Consider the following 17,907-nt stretch of genomic DNA (forward strand, 5'->3'; position numbering starts at 1 on the left):
TCGTTGCTAATAGCTCATTTACCTCTTCACTGGCTGATTCAACTTATTATAGGGGCGGGTGGGGTAAAACGGACACTTTAAACTTTCTTAAAATGATTCATAACTCAGAAACAAATTGATCAATTGAGCTCAGTTTAGGCTCGTCACAAAGGGAAGGAATTGTTCTTTGTATTGACAAAAAAAAAAAAATTAAATTTCATCAACATTTCAACCGCTTATGAACATTTAAAAAAAAGTCAAAAGTGTCCGTTTTACCCCAACCTCTCCTATTCTGTTGCCCGATGACCAGTTCGATCCAGTTAGTAATTCCGCTGGAAACGAGAATAATCCCGCCATCTTTCACCGTGCCGCTGCACTAAACATATCGACTGGTAAGTCATTTCCTGAAGTTATATCTCCAATACCGAGTCCTTTTTAACCACCTTATATCAGAATCTGCCCATCCGGGAATTCGTCCACAAATTTCCGTGCCCATCTGTTCCATCGCCTTCCGTACTGACGCCTTTTTCCCTAGAATGTGTCCAAAACGGAATGTGTGCATCTGAGATTGTTCAAACGCCTACGCCCCCCCCCCGCCATTTGGGTCTACCATTCGCAGCCCCTCAATATATAGAAACTGCTATTCTCAATTCTCGCGGGAACTCCAGGGAACTCACCTGCTGAGATAAACCCATAACCTAAAGCATCGGAAAGTGATCCTTATAAATGCTTGTCTGGTATATTTTCTGACAGAAAATTGTCATTTTGTTGACAGAACATTTCAACAGTTTTTTTTTCTATTATCATATAAAAATGGATTCCTATGAATTACTGGAGCGAGCAACAGCATTGCTCGGGAGCACAATCCGTAATTTTTCGATTGGTGCAGTGACATTGAGTGATTTCAAACCCATTGAGGAGAAAATCAGAGATTTGAGGGGAATGATTAAGTGTTTGACTGCTAGAATTCAACTGCTCCAAGCGATAAATGAAGCTAGTATGTAAGAGTTTTCATAGCTAATGTATTTGTATTTGGTTTTATGAAGAATTTAGAGATATATTTCGTATATTTCTTTAGGAGCAATACCTGCAGTATCACCAGCACAGCCCAAAGAACTGGAGAAGAAAATGCACGAGATTCTATCATCGAATCATTTAATTAAATACGATGTATTTAAAAATACACTGCATTCACATGCCGCAGAGAGTCTTTTATCTAATGATCAAATTTCTCCAGAGATGAAGAGGTAAACTTCTATTTTTCAAAAATTGAAATGATTGAAGATGGTAATGGGTGAAAAAATAAAATTACTATTTAGGGATAGTAAATTTATGCTAGAAAAAAAAATTAGTTTCATGGTTTAGCACTGATTGTTAAGACAGGGACATTGAATTCGATTTAGAATTAATGATTTAATTTCAAAACACGAATATTTAGCATCAAATTGCGCTGAATTTTCAATTCTTTGAAAATTCGAGAATACATTTACCAAAATTTTCAGAATCCCATAAATTTTTATGGAGTAATTAAATTGAAATTTTCAGTTTTTATTGATTTTTTCATTAATTTGTGATTTTGTAATGATGAAATTCGTTGAAATTATGTTTACCTCAGGAAATAAGGAAAATGCAATCAGTCAATCAAGACAAATGTCCTAATCTTCCCATAAATTTAAAAAAATTGATTCGTCATAATCATATCCACAATAAATTTTTACAGTAGATTGAAAGCAGTCATGGCCAAGCTGTACAGTCAGAACGATAAAATAATCGTTCTTCAAGAGGAGATGGACAGATTGCGCACAAAAGAGAGGACACTACAGGCAGAAGTGGCAGCATCAATCATTGACTTCCAAAATTTCCTCAAGGAGCAAGAGAAAGTCCGAAATGAGAAGCTTGCGTTGTCAAACCCTGATATCGCAAGGTACGATTCACACCATTCCTCCCAATTTGATCAGTAACACAGAATTACAATCCTATTTATATTTCAGGAAGAAGCAGAAACTGAAGAAGATGATAACGAAGATAAACATCTCCAGGAGGATAATCACGAGCATCATAAGTGCTGCCAGTACGACAATAACTGATAATCCAGAAATGTTGAGGATGTTGAAGGACCATCGAGATATAGTGGATGAAGAGACGATTATGGAGATGGCGAACAATCGAGAGGCTCAACAGGAATCTCCATCCTAAAATCTAGAAAACTGGAATGAAAAACCTTCAATTATATTTTAATATGTGTAATTTTTTAAATAAATTTCATCATTATTTTCCTAAAAACTTCGTCATTGCATTATTAATGGAAACATGGGAATATGGGGAAAACTACCGGAGGGGAACGATGTTGGGGCCAACGGAAAAATTATCAATATTGAGAATTCATTTCAGTACAGCCAAAAGATCATATTTCGAGATGAGATGCAAAACTTTTATACACAGAGCAATCTGCAGGCCTAATAACACCTGTGCAATAGCACCACAAATTTACAATTCGATTGGTTGTTTCAATTAATTCAACTTAATCAAGAAGATTGAAAGGAATAGAAAGCTTTAACTAGAGTTTCGAACTACATGCACTGTAGTAAAATCCATCGTTTCTGGAAGTGGGAAAAAATCAGAGGAGGAAAAAGTTGCAGGCGTTTTTAGAAATTATCAATATGCATAATTTATTTGAGTTAACTACAAACACTCGTACAGCGAAAGTTACAAAATTATTTGTTGAGAATATGGACAATTTTGACACCCAAAGAAGAAATTGAGATATTCAGACAACGGCATGTGTTATAACTTCCCAAAATTTTCTCAAAGCCCAAGAAAAATTGAGAAATCGCGAGGTAATTCTTCATATCAACACAATTCAAATCTTTCATTCAATAGTTTTAATTCATGGAAGAAAGAACAAAAAGAAAAAGAACATATGACGAAAATAAATATCGGTTCCCTCTCACATTTTTGGATTCATCAGAGTTCCCTCCCACGAATTAGTCTACACCAGATTCAATGTCTCTTCTCTTCTGGCCCGTGAAAATCGTTTTTGCCTCCATCAGTATCAGTTTCAGTAGCTTCATTTGAATTATATCAAGCCCTGCATAATATTCAGGATCAAACCCAGAATTTGCCCAGTAATCTCCCTATATTCTCCCATCTTCCTATCAACGCGGAATTCACGTCACTCTTTCAACATTTCTAATTCATAAAGAAAAGACCAAAATAAGGAACTCACAACGAAAATGAATATACCCAGAAGAATAATTACGAGCATCATCATTAACAAGCCAAAAGTCTGAACTGTTGTTTCATCCCTGTACTATAAAAAATCACACTCATATCCATAAAAACCTTTGTCCCAATCGATTTAATGATCAGTCTGCGTCGATTGATGTGCGCGAGAAGGCAGAGGCAGTATGGTATCTCCAACGGACAACGATCCCTGCTGAAAGCACTGAGTTTCATTCGAGATCCCCCTGTTCAATAGCACCGAGCCACTCCTCATTCTCGCGATGGGTTCCCTCCCACGAATTTGTCTGTACCAGCCTCGATGTCTCTTCTGCTCTGGACTTCGAATGTCATTATCCGATTCGTCAGTATCGGTTTCCGTAGCTTCAGTAGCATCAAACGAAACCAGCGCTTCTCGTGATCGTTTCAAAGGTCTCGCAGGGTTCGTTGGCCCCTCCTCAGGCGGATCAATCTTAATCGTCGGGATCGGTTGACGGGCCTGTTCTTCTCCCATGACAGGTCTCGTTGAAACCGCCTCTGAGATGTTCTTGAAGGCTGTCCTGACGGCGTTGGCAACAGCTGAGAACAGGCCACCGCCCTCAGACTTCTCAGGTCTCTTCCTCTGGTCGGACTCCTCAGAGGAAGGCTTACGATAGTGCTCGATGGTTGAAACACTCTTGTAAGTATCAACAGACACCACAAATTTCTTCTGCCCGTGGGAAGTCTCTCCCGACGAAGATGCCCCCTGTTGCCCAGAATTCATGCTCGTAGTCACTGACTCCAGAGTCCTCAGCCCAGAGTCAATGAGTGGAGCCAGATCTACGGTACCACTGGCTCCTGTCTTCTCCACCAGCACCATCATCACGACTCTGGAAGTCTCCGAGACCTTCGTGCTCACAAATTTCTCCCCTTCACTCTGTTTCTCAGAGGTGGGAATGCCCTTCTCAATATTCGTGTTCTCGATATTCTCCTTATTTCCTCGATTCTCCTCGTCCTCCTCGTATTTCACCAAGCTGAGATCATTCAGTGGTCTGAAGATCGACGAAGGCTTGACATTCTCTTCCCCGGGATCAGTTCCACCGGGAGAACTATCAGGATTTATGACAGTGAACTCCGACAGACTCTGCCTGGCCTCGAAGAACTCCTCAGTACCACTAACGCAAGATTTACTCAGACTCATCTCACGTTCTTCTTTCATCTCGAATTGATCGGAGAATCTGACTCTCTTTCCAGAGTCCCTGGCCTCCGCTGGGAGTTTGAAGACTCCGTCCAGGGGTGTCTTCACCTCTTGATTGGCCTGATGAAGAGATAAAGAGGTTGAGCCCTGAGGGTCTGTCAGATCCATGTCAGCACTGGTTCCTTCCAGCTCCAGCATCCTGTCTCGAGGGGGCTCCAGACTCTCCACTGGCGATCTGCTCAGCAGGATTGATTTCAGGGAGGGCTTCTCCGAGGTGTCCCGTCTAGTCGACGGGGAAAAGCTGAGGTACACTGACTCTGACTGCTCCAGGAGCTCCTGCAGGTTGCTGTCCCTCGACGACTGCTTTTTCTGAATGTGAGGGGTGTCTGTCTTGCTGTAGACACTCTTGCTGTCTTCATTGGCTTCCCCTCCTTTGTTCGCGCCCTGGGGAAGCAACGTCGGGGTTTTCGGCGTCTTCAGAGAGAAACTCGGACTTCTCGGGGGCTTGAAGACAATACTTGAGGTTTTTCGGGACAGGCCAATGTGCATTGGGGTGCTAGTGTGTCTTGTGAACTCTGGGGGGGACGTCAGGCTCTCGAAGTTGGCGTTGTAGTCTCCCTCGATCGAATATCCTTTGCTCTGGTTCACGGGGTTCAGGGGCGTTTGGGTCAGTGGGGATGGCCCGTGGGCCACTACTGAGTGTCCTTCGTTGACAGTATCCTTTCGCTTTGAGAGACGACGTGAGCACGTCCCCAGACTTTTCAGGTCAGCACTGCACTCGAATAAATCCCCACAGGTGCGACACTGCAGGGGCAGGTGATTGATCACGACGTGGCACATAAAGTGAGAGTTATCGAAGTTGCGGACGATGAGGAGCTCGGAGCGACAGAGGGGACACTCGGACTCACGGCCTGGGTGTTTGCTCCTTATGTGGTTTGTGCAGCAATCCACGCAGCAGAAGAGCTTCTTGCAGGCGTAACAACGATTCGACTGGAATTCAGGGAGTTTTTGGTGAAAATGGGGCTCGCTCGGGTTTGGAGGGTTTTTTTGAAGGAATGATACCTGCTGAATGGGTTTATACCTCGAACTCAGCCATCTTCGGTAAACACGCTTGCTCCTGGTTTAGCGCTCGATCTACTGAGGCTTATTTCTGTTTATTATTCACGACTTGCCATTTTATCCCCACTCTGGCAATGTTTTGGGTCGAGCGTCCTCTCTTTTCGGTGTTCTGAATATTTGGGGATTGAAGTTTTAGTCTCTTTTTTAATTTAATTTTTAAGTGGGTTTTCAGCAGACAATTTTGAAAGACTACGATTTAGCGTGGTGAATAAGTAATGACGTTGGAGTCACTTCAAATCACATCAACAAACTCTCGAAATATTTTTATTGTGGTCCTTGGGGAAACGTGTGACAGGGGGGGGCGTGATTTATTTTCATTCGCCTTTGAAGCGGTTTGTAATCCAGTTGAAACTCATTTTTACCCCCATTCTGGTAATATTTTGGTTGGGTGACCTCTGGGAACGAATTTATAGTTTCACCTGAGAATAATCTGATTTTCGTTTGATTTCTGGTATTATTTCTTGTTGTTCTGAGCGTTTGTGAATTTGAGTGTTAGTTTTTTTGGGATCGAATTCACTGTTACAAATTTTGAGGAAAATTCCCAGTTCACTCGGCAATTTTTATCAAATGACTGTTTCATTCAAATTTCAAGGAATTTGTTTATTCAATTATTCCATGAAAATTAATAGAAATCAGGAATATACAGATGAATTTATTTTTGAATTGTCAGTTTACTGAACATTTAGCGTAATTTCGTACTCAATATTCATGTTTTGCTGCTGATTAAAAAATTCGAATAAATTGGATTTTACGTGAAATTTGATTTTATGATGTTTTCGCCCCTCAACCGAATTCAATGTTCATGAGTTTTCAATTTTTTCCAACAATTTCGGAATAGTAAAAATGTTGTTGCAACCATAGAATGATTTGCATCTTTATTACTCTGTAACATCTAAATGAACAAACGCATCGCAAAATTCTCTAACATCACTCGTACATTCGGTCGATGAAGATTTTTCATCTTGTGTGCGCGAATTTTTACATGACTCTTTGATATCTTTGATGGATCGTGGTTCATCGTGATGAATAACGACACTGGAGTTTACCTTTCGAAGGTTATCTCTAGCTGCGAGTTTCATTGCCTCTTCGTAAGGGGATTTCAGGGGTCCTTGGACGGGCTCACGGTGGTGGTAGGTATTCCCATCGAGCTGATGAAAATTAAGTAAATAGATAGGAAATGAGTTGAAGGCTCTGATATGATTGGGAAAATTAATTAGATAAAGTGCATCGCGCATTCAGAAGGTAAATAGACTTAATGGGGACAGTCTGACGCGTCATGATTAACATTGGAGATTACATTAGTGGGTCAAATATTAAGGAGAAAAACACAATATGTAGTATTAATTAAGCTGAGGCGGTTTGTCCATCAGCCTCCGTCTCTCCATAACAACCCACGTTATTTGAATAATTTTCTAAATATTTTTTAGTATGAAATCATGAAACTTATGCAATCGCTATTTCTCGGAAATATAGCTATATCATTTAAACACATTTGATATCAGATCATTAGATTAGTATTCACTGGGTACTCAAGATTTTTCTTCAGTGATTAGAACCAGTAATTTATTCATCTTAATTTTTTCATTTTTAGAGTCTTCTAGTGAGTAAATTATAGATTAAAAAAAAATCTCATGAGTACTGTTCTTAACTGCTAGAACAATTAGTTGGAAATGTTTTCTCATCAGCCCAAAAAACCAGAGAATCTTTCGCACATGAAAATATTTGGTTCTCCGAAAGTAACAAGCCCTCTTAATGCTAATGATAAACAATTAATTGAACTTACGTTTAGAGGATAACAAGCATCGGAGTCTGGTTGTGTCAGGTCGCCGCAGACGACGAATGGTACAACATATCTATTTATTCCCGTCAATTGATCGAAGTTTAAAGGTTCATGGGTCAGAAGAGGATTCAGCATGTGTGGTTTATAGCCGGCTGGTGGTGAATAATTTTTGCAGACAACGAATGCTTCTATGCTTGAATTTCTCGAGCTACTGGGTTTTGCACAGAATACATCGGTGAAGAATATTTTCAATTGCGAGTAGAGCAACGATCCCTCTCTGGCTCGAAATATTTTCGCCACGAATGTTCCTCCTGGGCTCAGGATGTGAGTCGTTATATTCAGTGCTGCTAACAGCAACTGGGATTGAATGTAGATGTCCATGTCGTGCAATCCAGTGACTGTAATTACTCGTGTTAATTAGTTTATCCATTGATTATGGAATGAGTGAGAGGAAAAATGGGATCTTACCGTCTGGTGCACCGTCACACACGACCAAATCAGCTTTTGTGTTACCAAAGTGCCTGATTATTTCCTCCGCAGTCGAGGTTTTTGTTATGTCTCCTTGGATCTGTATCACTCCTTCCAGAGGGGCCATTGCTTGGAGATCCACTGCTATGATTTTTGGACGATCTGATTCGAGGGGTTCGGGTTTTTCTGGGGTTTCTTGCTTCTCGAGGGCTAGTCTGTAATTTTCACTGCAGCAGACGCACAGTAGAATGTGAATGAATGTGCCAGTGTTGAATTTTATGATGAAAAATTATTAGTAACCATAATGAATTGACATTTACTTCAATTTTCGTGACAACACTTGGCTCCAACTCCCTGGAGCTGCACACAAATCCACAGCTTTGGTAACTCCTGTGCGAACAAAATTTCGTTAGATTAAGGATGTACACTGGTGGAGAATTTTGGCTGGCATTTCTGGTACACTTCTTGAAAAGTTTTTTCACATTCTAGTGCCAATGAAATTCCGAGGAATTTCGTCATTGAAAATGGCAAATTTTGGGCAAAGATTAAGGGAAATATAGTCTTGACTTTTCATTCAGGGAAATTCAACGTAATTTGATAGTAAATGTTCGTGTTTTGATCGATAATTCAAGTGAATTAGGAACTTCTCATCTTCCTGCTGCTCAAAAATTCGGAATTTCCTTGAATTTTCAGTAAAATCTGAAATTCCACGATTTATTGGAAGAGATCACAATTTACTTGAATTTTCTAACAAAATATCAATATTCAATACCAAAGTGTGCTAAATTTTCCCGACTTCTATTAATTCCTACAAAATAATAGAACTAAAATATTCATTTTCCATTAATTTTCTCATGGAATTGTGAATTTTTAATGAAGAAATTCCTTGAAATTTAAGTGGAACTGTCACTTGCCACAATTTTCTCATAAATTTACAGAAAATCTCATCGAAATATTCAAAACAGTGTACAATGAACATCGAAAACTCCACTATAATTCACACAAATCTACTGATTATTCTAAAATATTGAACACAATATTATAATGCAATAGGGTTTGTGTACATACCCTTCAAGATTTCGAATTCACTATCAATTTGGAGCAGCTTGAATGCACTCCTAGCTCTCCATCCCTCCTCCTTCGCTTTTCGATAATAAATATCCCTCTTATCTTTCGACGTTTTTCCCATTTTTTAAAGTCACTACTTCACTTAAATTAACAAATGACTCCAAAAATACTGGCAGGTACTCTACTCCTCTCTCTTTGAGGTTAATTTCAAAATACAGAATACACACACCCCCACACACAAGAATATTACTTCCCTTCACTCGATGAAAAACTGATAAAATACAGATTTCACAATTCAAAATTGTTACAATTCTGAAACAAATTTATTCACAAGCAGTTGAATAGTGCAAGACACAATGTATTGACGTCACATGAACTTGAACTGCACGTGCGTACGTTTCTCGTGGCGCCACCTAGCAAATTCGTTTTGAAAATGTGGCGAGTTTTGCTGTAATTGTTACGACAAAATGTCAAAGGATTCACCTTGCGAATCCTTCGTAAATTATTCACTACTTCTCTAACATAAACAATATCGTTCACTAATCGTCGAAATATAACTCGTGCTTCGGATATCCGCGGGTTCCCAGGGCGAAGTGTGAAGTGTACAAGCGCCGATAAGAAAACCAAATGACTATTTTTTCCTGTTGACTATGGAAACACGATAATTGCGTGAATTGAACAATTGGAATGTGTTTTTCCGGTTCTTTATTTTTCTCTCGTCCATCGTGCAATTGGTGATTGATTAATAGAGCTGCGGGAAAACCTGGTGAAGCCAGAGAGCCTCGATGTTTATAATTTCCGAAGAAACAGTCGGCGAAGAGACTTATACCCAGTGTATCGCGATAAGGACCGCCAGTGTCTCCATTGCGGCTGATACGACTGGTTGTGTTGAGTGGTTTCCTGAAGCACCGTTGAGTTTTCGAGAAACATTCATGCATTATTAAATACTTCAATTGAATCGAGAGTAATTGATGTGAAGAGGAAACACTGCTGCAGGATGGATGTTAAAAGAGGTATTTCCACGTACTCAGCATTTTTCTTATCTTCTTTTTGCACTCATCCATCTGCTGCATAGAATTACGGAGTAATTGAATTACGGCGGAGAAATTATCGTGAATGAATTTTGAGGCATATCCAGGCTCGGGCGATTCACGTTTCTGAAGAATTTCTCACGTTCTATTTGCATTCATCGGTTATTATCCTAATAACTCTTATTACGTTGAACATTTTTGTTTTGTCTCACATATTTGAGGCATCAGACTCATCAATGGTACTGTTACGATTATTTATGGCCCTTCGGGTGTACAATTCCTTCTAATCGCATTTGAAAAGCCGCACGTGGTGAAACGTGAAAATGACGTTCCGAGGAAGCGCTTCAGTGACTCCTGAAGCTTCCCAAGGACGATAAAATTTTCTTTCCTTCCCTGCCTGAAGCACTCGAAATTGTGATGATTATTGGCCAATCAATCTGATTGTTAGGGACGCGCAATCATTTCTCTGGAAACGGTTGAGTGGAAACAGATGTTCCTCGCTTCTGTCTTCTCCGTTCACAGTTTAGTGTCGTGGTCATTTCATTTTATTGCTTACGATCTTTATTTTTAGTTTTATGTTCTTGTGTGGAGGGAAAAGTGGGAGGAAATTTAGTAAACAAATTAAGTAATCGGGGTGCGGAATTGATTTCCAGGTCTTTTTCACCTGAGGTGAGGGTAATTTCTTCTGAAACTGTAACAGTTATGCGGAATTCTATAAAAATTACGACAGTGAATGTGAATAATTCAACTCAATTACTCAATTTGTAAGGATTTTGCTGTAATGATGAAGGATTTTTTTAAGAAATGCCCTTCGCATCGGTGTCAGAAGAAAATATCATACCGGTGCCGGATATTTTACTGAGTAGGGAACTGTAATTTTTGCATTCGTAGAAGTAATTTTTTTAGCGAACGAATCATAAGTTATTTTTCGCAGGCAACCGTTCATCCATTTGGTGGCATATTTCAATTCAAAATTTTTTTCAATTTTTAATATGTTTTAATTGCTCATTGGCTATGGCTCTGTGGAAAATTTCAGTCCTCCAACTCGATTATTGCTTGGAAACTATTCGACTTCGTTCTTTGCGCATTCAATATTTCAATCTTTTTTACACGTATACATATGCTTCGTATAAAACAATGTTTAATATATTTTGTTTCTCAAAAATTCTAACTTGGAAAAATAAAGCTTTGAAATAAAATGGCTCATTTTACGAGGTTCCCAAACGGTTTCGCATTTTTTTCGGAAAGCTGAGACTTTTTTTTATAACTACATTTTTTACAAAACTACTGAGCGGAAAAAAATAATTCAACATATACAGATATCACATTGAACTATTAGATTTCACTCCACAATTACCTTTCGTATAATAAAATTTCCGAGATTTTCTGGACAATTTTTTGTCGATATTTTTCGTTGTGCATATGTCAATGCTTTATTTCCCCGGAAGGTTCTTCAACGCTCGTGCGATGGTCAATATTATTCTGCCTGTGATGCTTCATAACGATAAAATCCAGTATTTCGACAAAGTAAAAGCTACTACTGTTGCGTCTAAGGCATGGAAGATTTCGATTCCGCGAAATTAGATCAAAAGATGGATTTTATTTTTAGATTTTGAAAGAAAGATTGCGGTGGTCTATCCGAAGCTATTTATATAACTAATATTTGCGGTTGGAGAATTCTTTCCCATGCGCATTTTGCTTTCATGAGGCTCCGCAACCTCGGCCTTAGATTTCGCACGGGAAATCAAGTGGCACGTGAGGACGATTCGAGGATCGTAGTTACGTTTGGAACACGATTCATGGGGAAGGCCAGCTGACTGTTCTCAATGTCAATGTATTCGGTAAAGTCAGACTTCCAAGGTCTTGCATTTTATTTTTGTCGCACAGGAGGAGAAATTCCTTTTAAAAATCACTTCTTAATTCTAACAGAAAAAACAATATTTTAGGTAAAAAATTCCCAAAAAAAATTGAATATGAACTCAGAATATTGCACCTATTCACTGGAATTCTAGTAAAAAATTCCGAAAGTGCAATGCGCTGTCAATTACTATACTGTTATAAATTTTAAAAAATTGTTCAAATTGTTCATAGAATCGTTTATTCGCCTTGAAAAATCAACAAAATTGTATTTTTAATCTTGAAAAGTAATTGATATTTCAATGGCTGCGAGAATTTTCAAAGTCATTGCGAAAATTAAACATGCCACTCAAATAAATTTCCAATGGGTTGAAAATTATGAGGAACAATTGCCTGAAATTTCAAAATTTTTAATAATTTCCACTGTGGACCTAAAAATTTTGATTTCATTGAATATTCTGAAATGTCAAAAAAATATAATTGCAACAAAATATAATAAATTATATGTAAATGAATTTTTCGTTAAAAATTCCACGATTTTTTACTTAAAATTTTAAAGGGAATTTTGAAAAGAAAGTTTTCTGCGAGCATAAAACTGCATTTGGGCAGATGCTCCATACGGAAAGTTACATAAACGACGAATGTACGGAGCCTTCCATGCCAGATTTTATTACACCACCATTTTTCGTCTGTTCCTGAGATAATGGCTGCGGCACTTTAAATATTCAAAAATTTATAACTTCTGAATGGCGCATCCACTTGAAACGAACAAAAAAATAAATTCTCCGTTTCCCTCCGCTCTTTAACATAAAAAATACTCCTCATATATCCCGAATATTAATAAGGTCATATTCATGTCATTGTTAAACATATTACACATATATTTGCGCATACATATTTTTCTCGTGAGGGGTTCCTTATCAAACTGAAATATTCCTAAGATATCCGCATTTACTCCCGCTTATTAATTTGATTAATTGTATTTGCGATAAAAATAGATTAGATCGTATTCTCTCAGTTGCATGATAAGGCGATGAATTAACTGTGCAGGACTGAGATAGCCAACTAATCAATATGATGTATGGAAAGACGAAATTGCTCCGGGTATATTGAATACATACAATGTTTCGTGTGAACAGTTGTTCGGTATAAATTTCCCGTTCGCTATCTCGAAATTCGACGAGTGTTATTGAAACGAGTTCTAAAACCTGATATTATTGAACTTCCCATCTTCTGTGTTTTATACGTGTTATCTATTGAAACAGCTTCAAAGTAAATGTTTTGAAATCAGTTTATTCATTGAAACGACCTCGCTCATTTGCTAATCAATATTTTCGCGAATTGAATTGAATTTTGCTAGTGCGCAGAAAATGAGATGAGTGGATTCGTATAGTGGAACTTCGTCAATTGAACCCTTCGGGACAGATCAATCGTATTCAATTGAGAGTTTCACGTGATCTCATTTTATTCTCGTGGCTAGGCAATTCTGGCGCTGCAATTCTCCAAAGTGTTGTGCGCATAAAAATAGGCTTTCCAGTTCGATGAATGCCAGACGGTAAAAATACGACGATATAGAGCGAGTGAAAATAATACCGGCGAGGACGAGGTCATTATCATACACAAATATGAAGATATTATCCTCACTGGTTTTCCACTCTGCCGATACGAGGTGAATGATAATAAATGCAGCCGTGACACGTGATATCAGTCATCATCAGTCAAACATTATGAAATTCGATAAATCTCGGTCGAGATTCCATTGACCCTGTTGCGTATGGTCATGAACTTATAGTAAAAGAATGTCGAGGATTTCATGCGGAAATGAATGACTTCGGCATTCGAGAACAGCCACCGAGGCCATTTTTAAACATGAGGCAGTTTTCCTCGTCAAATTGGTTGAACGCCGTCTTTTCAATATGAATTGACTACCGGATATAACTGCGTTTACGCAATATTAGATGAAGAAATTAGAGTTTGTCATTTATAAACAAGAGAAACGTGTTGTCGGGGGAGAATTTTTTTCGGACGTTGAATTATCGTCGGTTGATGCAGTATACTGTTGGAAAAAATCTAAATTTCATGGATAGTTGACTAGTTGACGTCAAACTCGATTTAAGGGAGAAAAGTCTTAAAATTCCAAATTGTTGAGCAGTAGCAAAACGAAAAATCCCCTATTTAATTGATTTTTCCATCAAAATGCGAATATTCAGTATCGAATTGCGTTGAAATCGCAATTAATTGAGAATTGAAGACTAATGTTGACCTGAAATTTACAGTTTACGTCGAGTTTTCCGCGAAATTTTGGATTTTCAATGGCGAAATCCTCTGAAATTCGAGTGAAACTATGACACAATAAAAACTTTCAATAATTTTCGAAAACCTTTAGTCTTGAACTGGAAATTTCAGTCAAAAATTTTTAGCATTGTTTTTAGCAATTAATTCTTCATTTTCAGACAGAAGAATAGTTCGAAGAAAAGTACCACAGAAATAACGTAAAAATTACGTTGTGAGACGTAATCGTAATGCATAAATAAATGTCACGTAAGAATTATCTATAAAATTTTCAGGACTTGAAGTAAAAAATGTACAAACGAGCATTCCACCTCAGAATGCCGTTTTGTAACGTTATTTTTCCTGAAGTTTTGTCTCCGTGTAATCAATAGAAATTACGTAATACCTTTCGATAAAGGGGCGCAATATTCAGTAATATGAGTCAGAGTTGTTCATTATTTCATGTAGCCATTCATCAATACGCGTATCGGAATACGTCCAAAGTATTACCTCAATTCTAATCGATTGGACGTTTATCGGTGACAGCTTCACACTCGAATGAGAATGAATTCAATGACGTCGAGTCGAATTCAAGTACAACGAGGTGGAGGAATCTTCTTGCTTTCTGGATTCTAGGACTCTGCAATAACTATGGATATGTAGTGGTACTCACCGCGGCACACGATATTCTGGCCTCAAGATTCGGGACAAATGTACGTTCAATAAAAAATAATCAGATTTTTATGAAAAACAATCAGATCATTCTGAAACTTTATGATCGAACGATTATGCATTGGATTTCCAGGATCATGATAAAACTAATAGCTCGATAACAAATGCAACCACAGACTCCCGGGGATGCAATGCAGTATCAACAGGAGCTATTCTGCTGGCGGACATAGTTCCCTGTCTCCTAGTAAAATTAATGGTACCATTCCTACCGTTTTTCGTGCAGTAAGTATTGAATCACAATTGCGATGATTTCTATTATCTGCAGATGTAGAGAATCGGTCGCACCATGAACAAATCTTGGGGGTTCATGAGCCCAAGTCCCTCGATGTCTCATCACGGCATGGCCGTCTTATTCGACAATTACAGTGTCCGCCTGACGACTTGTGTCCTGTGTTCAATAGCTGGATTTCTCGCTGTTTCTCTTGGTGAAACACAGTGGATCACTATTTTTGGGGTCGTCTTGACGTCTGTTTCCTCGGGTCTTGGGGAGGTCTCGATTGTTAGTTACAGTCACAAGTTTGGAAAGTAATGAATTTTTACTTTTTTTTGTTGCCATTAAATTGCCGACTGCACAAAGAGAATTTTTTATAAAAATTTACTCTTCAATTCTAATAATATTGTTGCTTACTGGCCCTGCAGGACTTTCTTTCCGAAACTAGTAAATAATGCTATATGTTTAATAGAAATGAGGATATTTTATATAAATATTCAGTAGAAATATTGTAATTTGATAAAATCCACTGTGAGAAAGAAGAATTTCTAGGATTAGGTCCATTCTTGTCACAGTCGTTTCCTCGATTGGATGCCGAAAAGGCTTACAACTTGGACCAGTCTCATGAGAAGAATGGATAATTAAAAATCTGGTTGACTGAATAAATTTCCACAGTTTTAATCGTTGATTGTGACAAACTCAAGCGAATTATGTGGAAAATTATCCATTTTAGTCGAAAAAATGGTTCGATTCGGCTCAATCTAGAAAGTTTGTGAGACGAATTTTTTTCTGCTGAAAAATCTTTTTTTCTCTCAGTGTGGTACATGCTTTTTCTCTGTAGTAAAAATTCCAATATTTGAACTCACAATTTTTTCATTTTCGCATAAAATGTTCATATAACATGAAAAAAAGGACAGAAATAAATAGAATGTATTTTTGTAAACTTTATGCACAGAAATTCCTGGAAGACCAATACGCAGCACGATTACGCAAATTTAGGAATAACTTGTTATAAAAAATTTTATTCCTGTCCATTTCTTCATTTTTAATTCTTATTTCTTAGAGAAAGTATAGCATCTTGGTCATCTGGTACTGGTGGAGCTGGAATCATAGGTGCTTTCTCTTACGCTGGATTAACCATGATCATGTCTTCAGAAACTGCGTTACTAGCAATGCTCATTATTCCCGTGATTCAAGCCATAGCCTTTTGGCTCCTCATGGTGCATCCAGCGGAGCAACCAATCGTCAAATATGGCATTGACAGTCAAGAGGAGATCGTGAAAATGCCCAAGAAGACTATCCCGGAAAAGTTTCAACTCCTGCCGAAACTACTAGTGTACCTGCTACCCCTAGGTCTCGTCTATTTCTTCGAGTATTTCATTAATATGGGTTTGGTGAGTTTCCTCCCCAAATAATCATTCGGCCACGAACATTGATTGTAAATTCTTGTCGTCTGCTGCAGTATGAACTCATTCAATTTGATGGAATTTGGTTGAATCACTCCGAGCAGTACAGGTGGCTGCAGGTGGATTATCAAATTGGGGTTTTCATTTCGAGATCTTCAGCTACTTTTATTACGTTCAAAAAAGTTTGGGTGATGGCAATTCTTCAGGTAATATGAGCGTCGTTATCGATTGAAAGGGGAATAGTGTGTACAGTGGTACTGATAATACTTGTAATTTTTTTAAGGGTTTGAATGTGATCTTATTCTCTACCGAAGCAATCTTCTTTTACATTCCGAATATTTGGATAGTTTTCGTAGTGACCTTCTGGGAGGGACTTCTAGGTGGGGGAGCCTATGTTAATACCTTCTACAGTATGCTCCAGACGGTAATTATAGTCTTCATACGCATTTAATGATATTCAAGCACTTTCTCATGTTTTTAATAATTTGATCATTTTGATTTTAAGGCTTAAATTTCTCATTTTCACTTATTAGGAAGCATTCTGTAAATGAAGAAATGGGAAAGTCTATGTTTTGAAGAAAATTCATAAAATGATTGAAAAATCTTCATTTCTTACGCAAATTATCTTCCGTAAAAAGGCGTTTTCACTGAATTACAATCTCGCTTCACTATTATCTTTCTTATAGTAAAATTTTCCGCAAAACGGAACATCTAAAAAAAAGTTTTTCTTCGCAAAATGTAATTTTTGTTCAATTTTCCTCATTTAACTGAACAACTTTGATGATTAAAAATTTCTAAAAGATCAATTCTCACGATAAAATAATGAAGTTATCACGAATGATTGGCTCCGTCATAGATACCTGCTGAGGACCTGAAAGATTCATTAGGAATAGTCACCATGGCCGACTCACTCGGAATAACATTAGCAGGATGGACAGCAATGGAGGCTCATGCAGCCATCTGCAAGCTGCCACGACCCATCCGGTGATGTTCATCACTACGAATCGTCGATTTCGTATTTCGACTGATGACCTGAAGTCCTAGAGAATCGTATTACGCTTAAAAAACCTCATCCTCCATGTGTGGAGGATTTTTTTGAGTATTAAAAATATTTTATTAAGGATAATTGATGTTACACGCGTGAGGATGAATGGTTTCAGAAAGTGGATGCCTTAGCTGCAAAGTTATGCCTATTTTTGATAGTCACGCTCGGCGATTCCTATAGGAAGCAACGGGATGACATATTCCAGGTGTAATTTTCTTCAATTTCATGTACACTAAGAACAGATTGTGACGATAATTTTGTCATTCGGTCAATGACTGCTTGTGTTATCATGGCTAGATAAGTTTTTGTCAGCGCCGTTTATTATGGTTATACAAATAATAAATATGTTCGTACATGACCACCTGTTCTATTCTCTTTCTAGAAAGAAATACACATCTTTACCTTTCGCCACTCACGCGAGGAAGACGTCCCAATGTCTTTTCAATCATTTTTTATTTCACCAAAACGGAAATTTCCTCGTAGGGGAGAGTGGGGCTAAATGGAACCGCCAAAAAGAAAATTTTTTTTTGTCTACTTTTTCTTC

General features: G+C 38.1%; 4 protein-coding genes across 8 annotated transcripts in view; 2 read left to right on the forward strand and 2 right to left on the reverse strand.

The window, feature by feature from the left end:
• Nucleotides 1-9,742, reverse strand: part of LOC107048147 (putative tRNA (cytidine(32)/guanosine(34)-2'-O)-methyltransferase) — a 46,208-nt gene extending 36,466 nt beyond the window's left edge. Inside the window, exons 1-5 of one of the 2 annotated variants that reach the window (XM_015271192.2) lie at nt 8,811-9,742; nt 8,063-8,132; nt 7,743-7,969; nt 7,278-7,672; nt 6,541-6,642 (exon numbers count right to left, since the gene is read on the reverse strand). In XM_015271192.2, coding sequence (XP_015126678.1) covers nt 6,541-6,642; nt 7,278-7,672; nt 7,743-7,969; nt 8,063-8,132; nt 8,811-8,931 — 915 coding nt within the window. In that variant the 5' untranslated portion in view covers nt 8,932-9,742. Of the gene's footprint in view, nt 1-6,338; nt 6,643-7,277; nt 7,673-7,742; nt 7,970-8,062; nt 8,133-8,810 lie in introns of those variants that run through there. The other variant, XM_015271181.2, reaches the window with a different exon arrangement.
• Nucleotides 448-2,217, forward strand: LOC107048158. Of its 2 annotated transcripts, none has more exons than XM_015271206.1 (4): nt 448-976; nt 1,058-1,226; nt 1,700-1,903; nt 1,971-2,217. In XM_015271206.1, the coding sequence occupies exons 1-4, from the start codon at nt 793-795 to the stop codon at nt 2,173-2,175; spliced, it is 762 nt and encodes a 253-aa protein (XP_015126692.1). In that variant the 5' UTR covers nt 448-792; the 3' UTR covers nt 2,176-2,217. The 2 variants fall into 2 exon arrangements, with proteins under 2 accessions (XP_015126692.1, XP_015126700.1); XM_015271214.1 differs by having other exon boundaries at nt 1,703-1,903.
• LOC107048120 lies at nt 2,622-6,043 on the reverse strand. 2 transcript variants are annotated; one of them, XM_015271130.2, is made up of 2 exons: nt 5,457-6,043; nt 2,622-5,365 (listed from the first exon to the last, which is right to left on the reverse strand). In XM_015271130.2, exons 1-2 carry the CDS (start codon nt 5,469-5,471, stop codon nt 3,338-3,340), a joined length of 2,043 nt encoding a protein of 680 aa, XP_015126616.1. In that variant the 5' UTR covers nt 5,472-6,043; the 3' UTR covers nt 2,622-3,337. The 2 variants fall into 2 exon arrangements, 1 of the variants encoding a protein (XP_015126616.1); XR_001461662.1 differs by having other exon boundaries at nt 5,281-5,365; nt 5,438-6,043.
• LOC107048130 (battenin) lies at nt 9,254-17,721 on the forward strand. 2 transcript variants are annotated; one of them, XM_015271155.2, is made up of 8 exons: nt 9,254-9,823; nt 14,516-14,682; nt 14,775-14,923; nt 15,068-15,226; nt 15,976-16,306; nt 16,375-16,524; nt 16,602-16,742; nt 17,175-17,721. In XM_015271155.2, exons 1-8 carry the CDS (start codon nt 9,808-9,810, stop codon nt 17,304-17,306), a joined length of 1,245 nt encoding a protein of 414 aa, XP_015126641.1. In that variant the 5' UTR covers nt 9,254-9,807; the 3' UTR covers nt 17,307-17,721. The 2 variants fall into 2 exon arrangements, with proteins under 2 accessions (XP_015126641.1, XP_015126633.1); XM_015271147.1 differs by lacking the exon at nt 9,254-9,823 and adding an exon at nt 10,329-10,362.
• Nucleotides 17,722-17,907: the final 186 nt, after the last annotated feature.

This window comes from Diachasma alloeum, unplaced genomic scaffold (assembly GCF_001412515.2).
Source record: "Diachasma alloeum isolate Michigan unplaced genomic scaffold, Dall2.0 Dall_scaffold_00176, whole genome shotgun sequence".
Lineage (NCBI taxonomy): Eukaryota > Metazoa > Arthropoda > Insecta > Hymenoptera > Braconidae > Diachasma > Diachasma alloeum.

Coding starts and splice junctions, on each gene's coding strand:
- LOC107048158 (XM_015271206.1), top strand. CDS start 793: ATGGATTCCTATGAATTACTGGAGCGAGCAACAGCATTGCTCGGGAGC. Junction 977..1,057: donor CCAAGCGATAAATGAAGCTA/GTATGTAAGAGT, acceptor ATATTTCTTTAG/GAGCAATACCTGCAGTATCA. Junction 1,227..1,699: donor ATTTCTCCAGAGATGAAGAG/GTAAACTTCTAT, acceptor AAATTTTTACAG/TAGATTGAAAGCAGTCATGG.
- LOC107048130 (XM_015271147.1), top strand. CDS start 10,332: ATGTTCCTCGCTTCTGTCTTCTCCGTTCACA. Junction 15,227..15,975: donor TACAGTCACAAGTTTGGAAA/GTAATGAATTTT, acceptor CTTATTTCTTAG/AGAAAGTATAGCATCTTGGT. Junction 16,307..16,374: donor ATTTCATTAATATGGGTTTG/GTGAGTTTCCTC, acceptor CGTCTGCTGCAG/TATGAACTCATTCAATTTGA.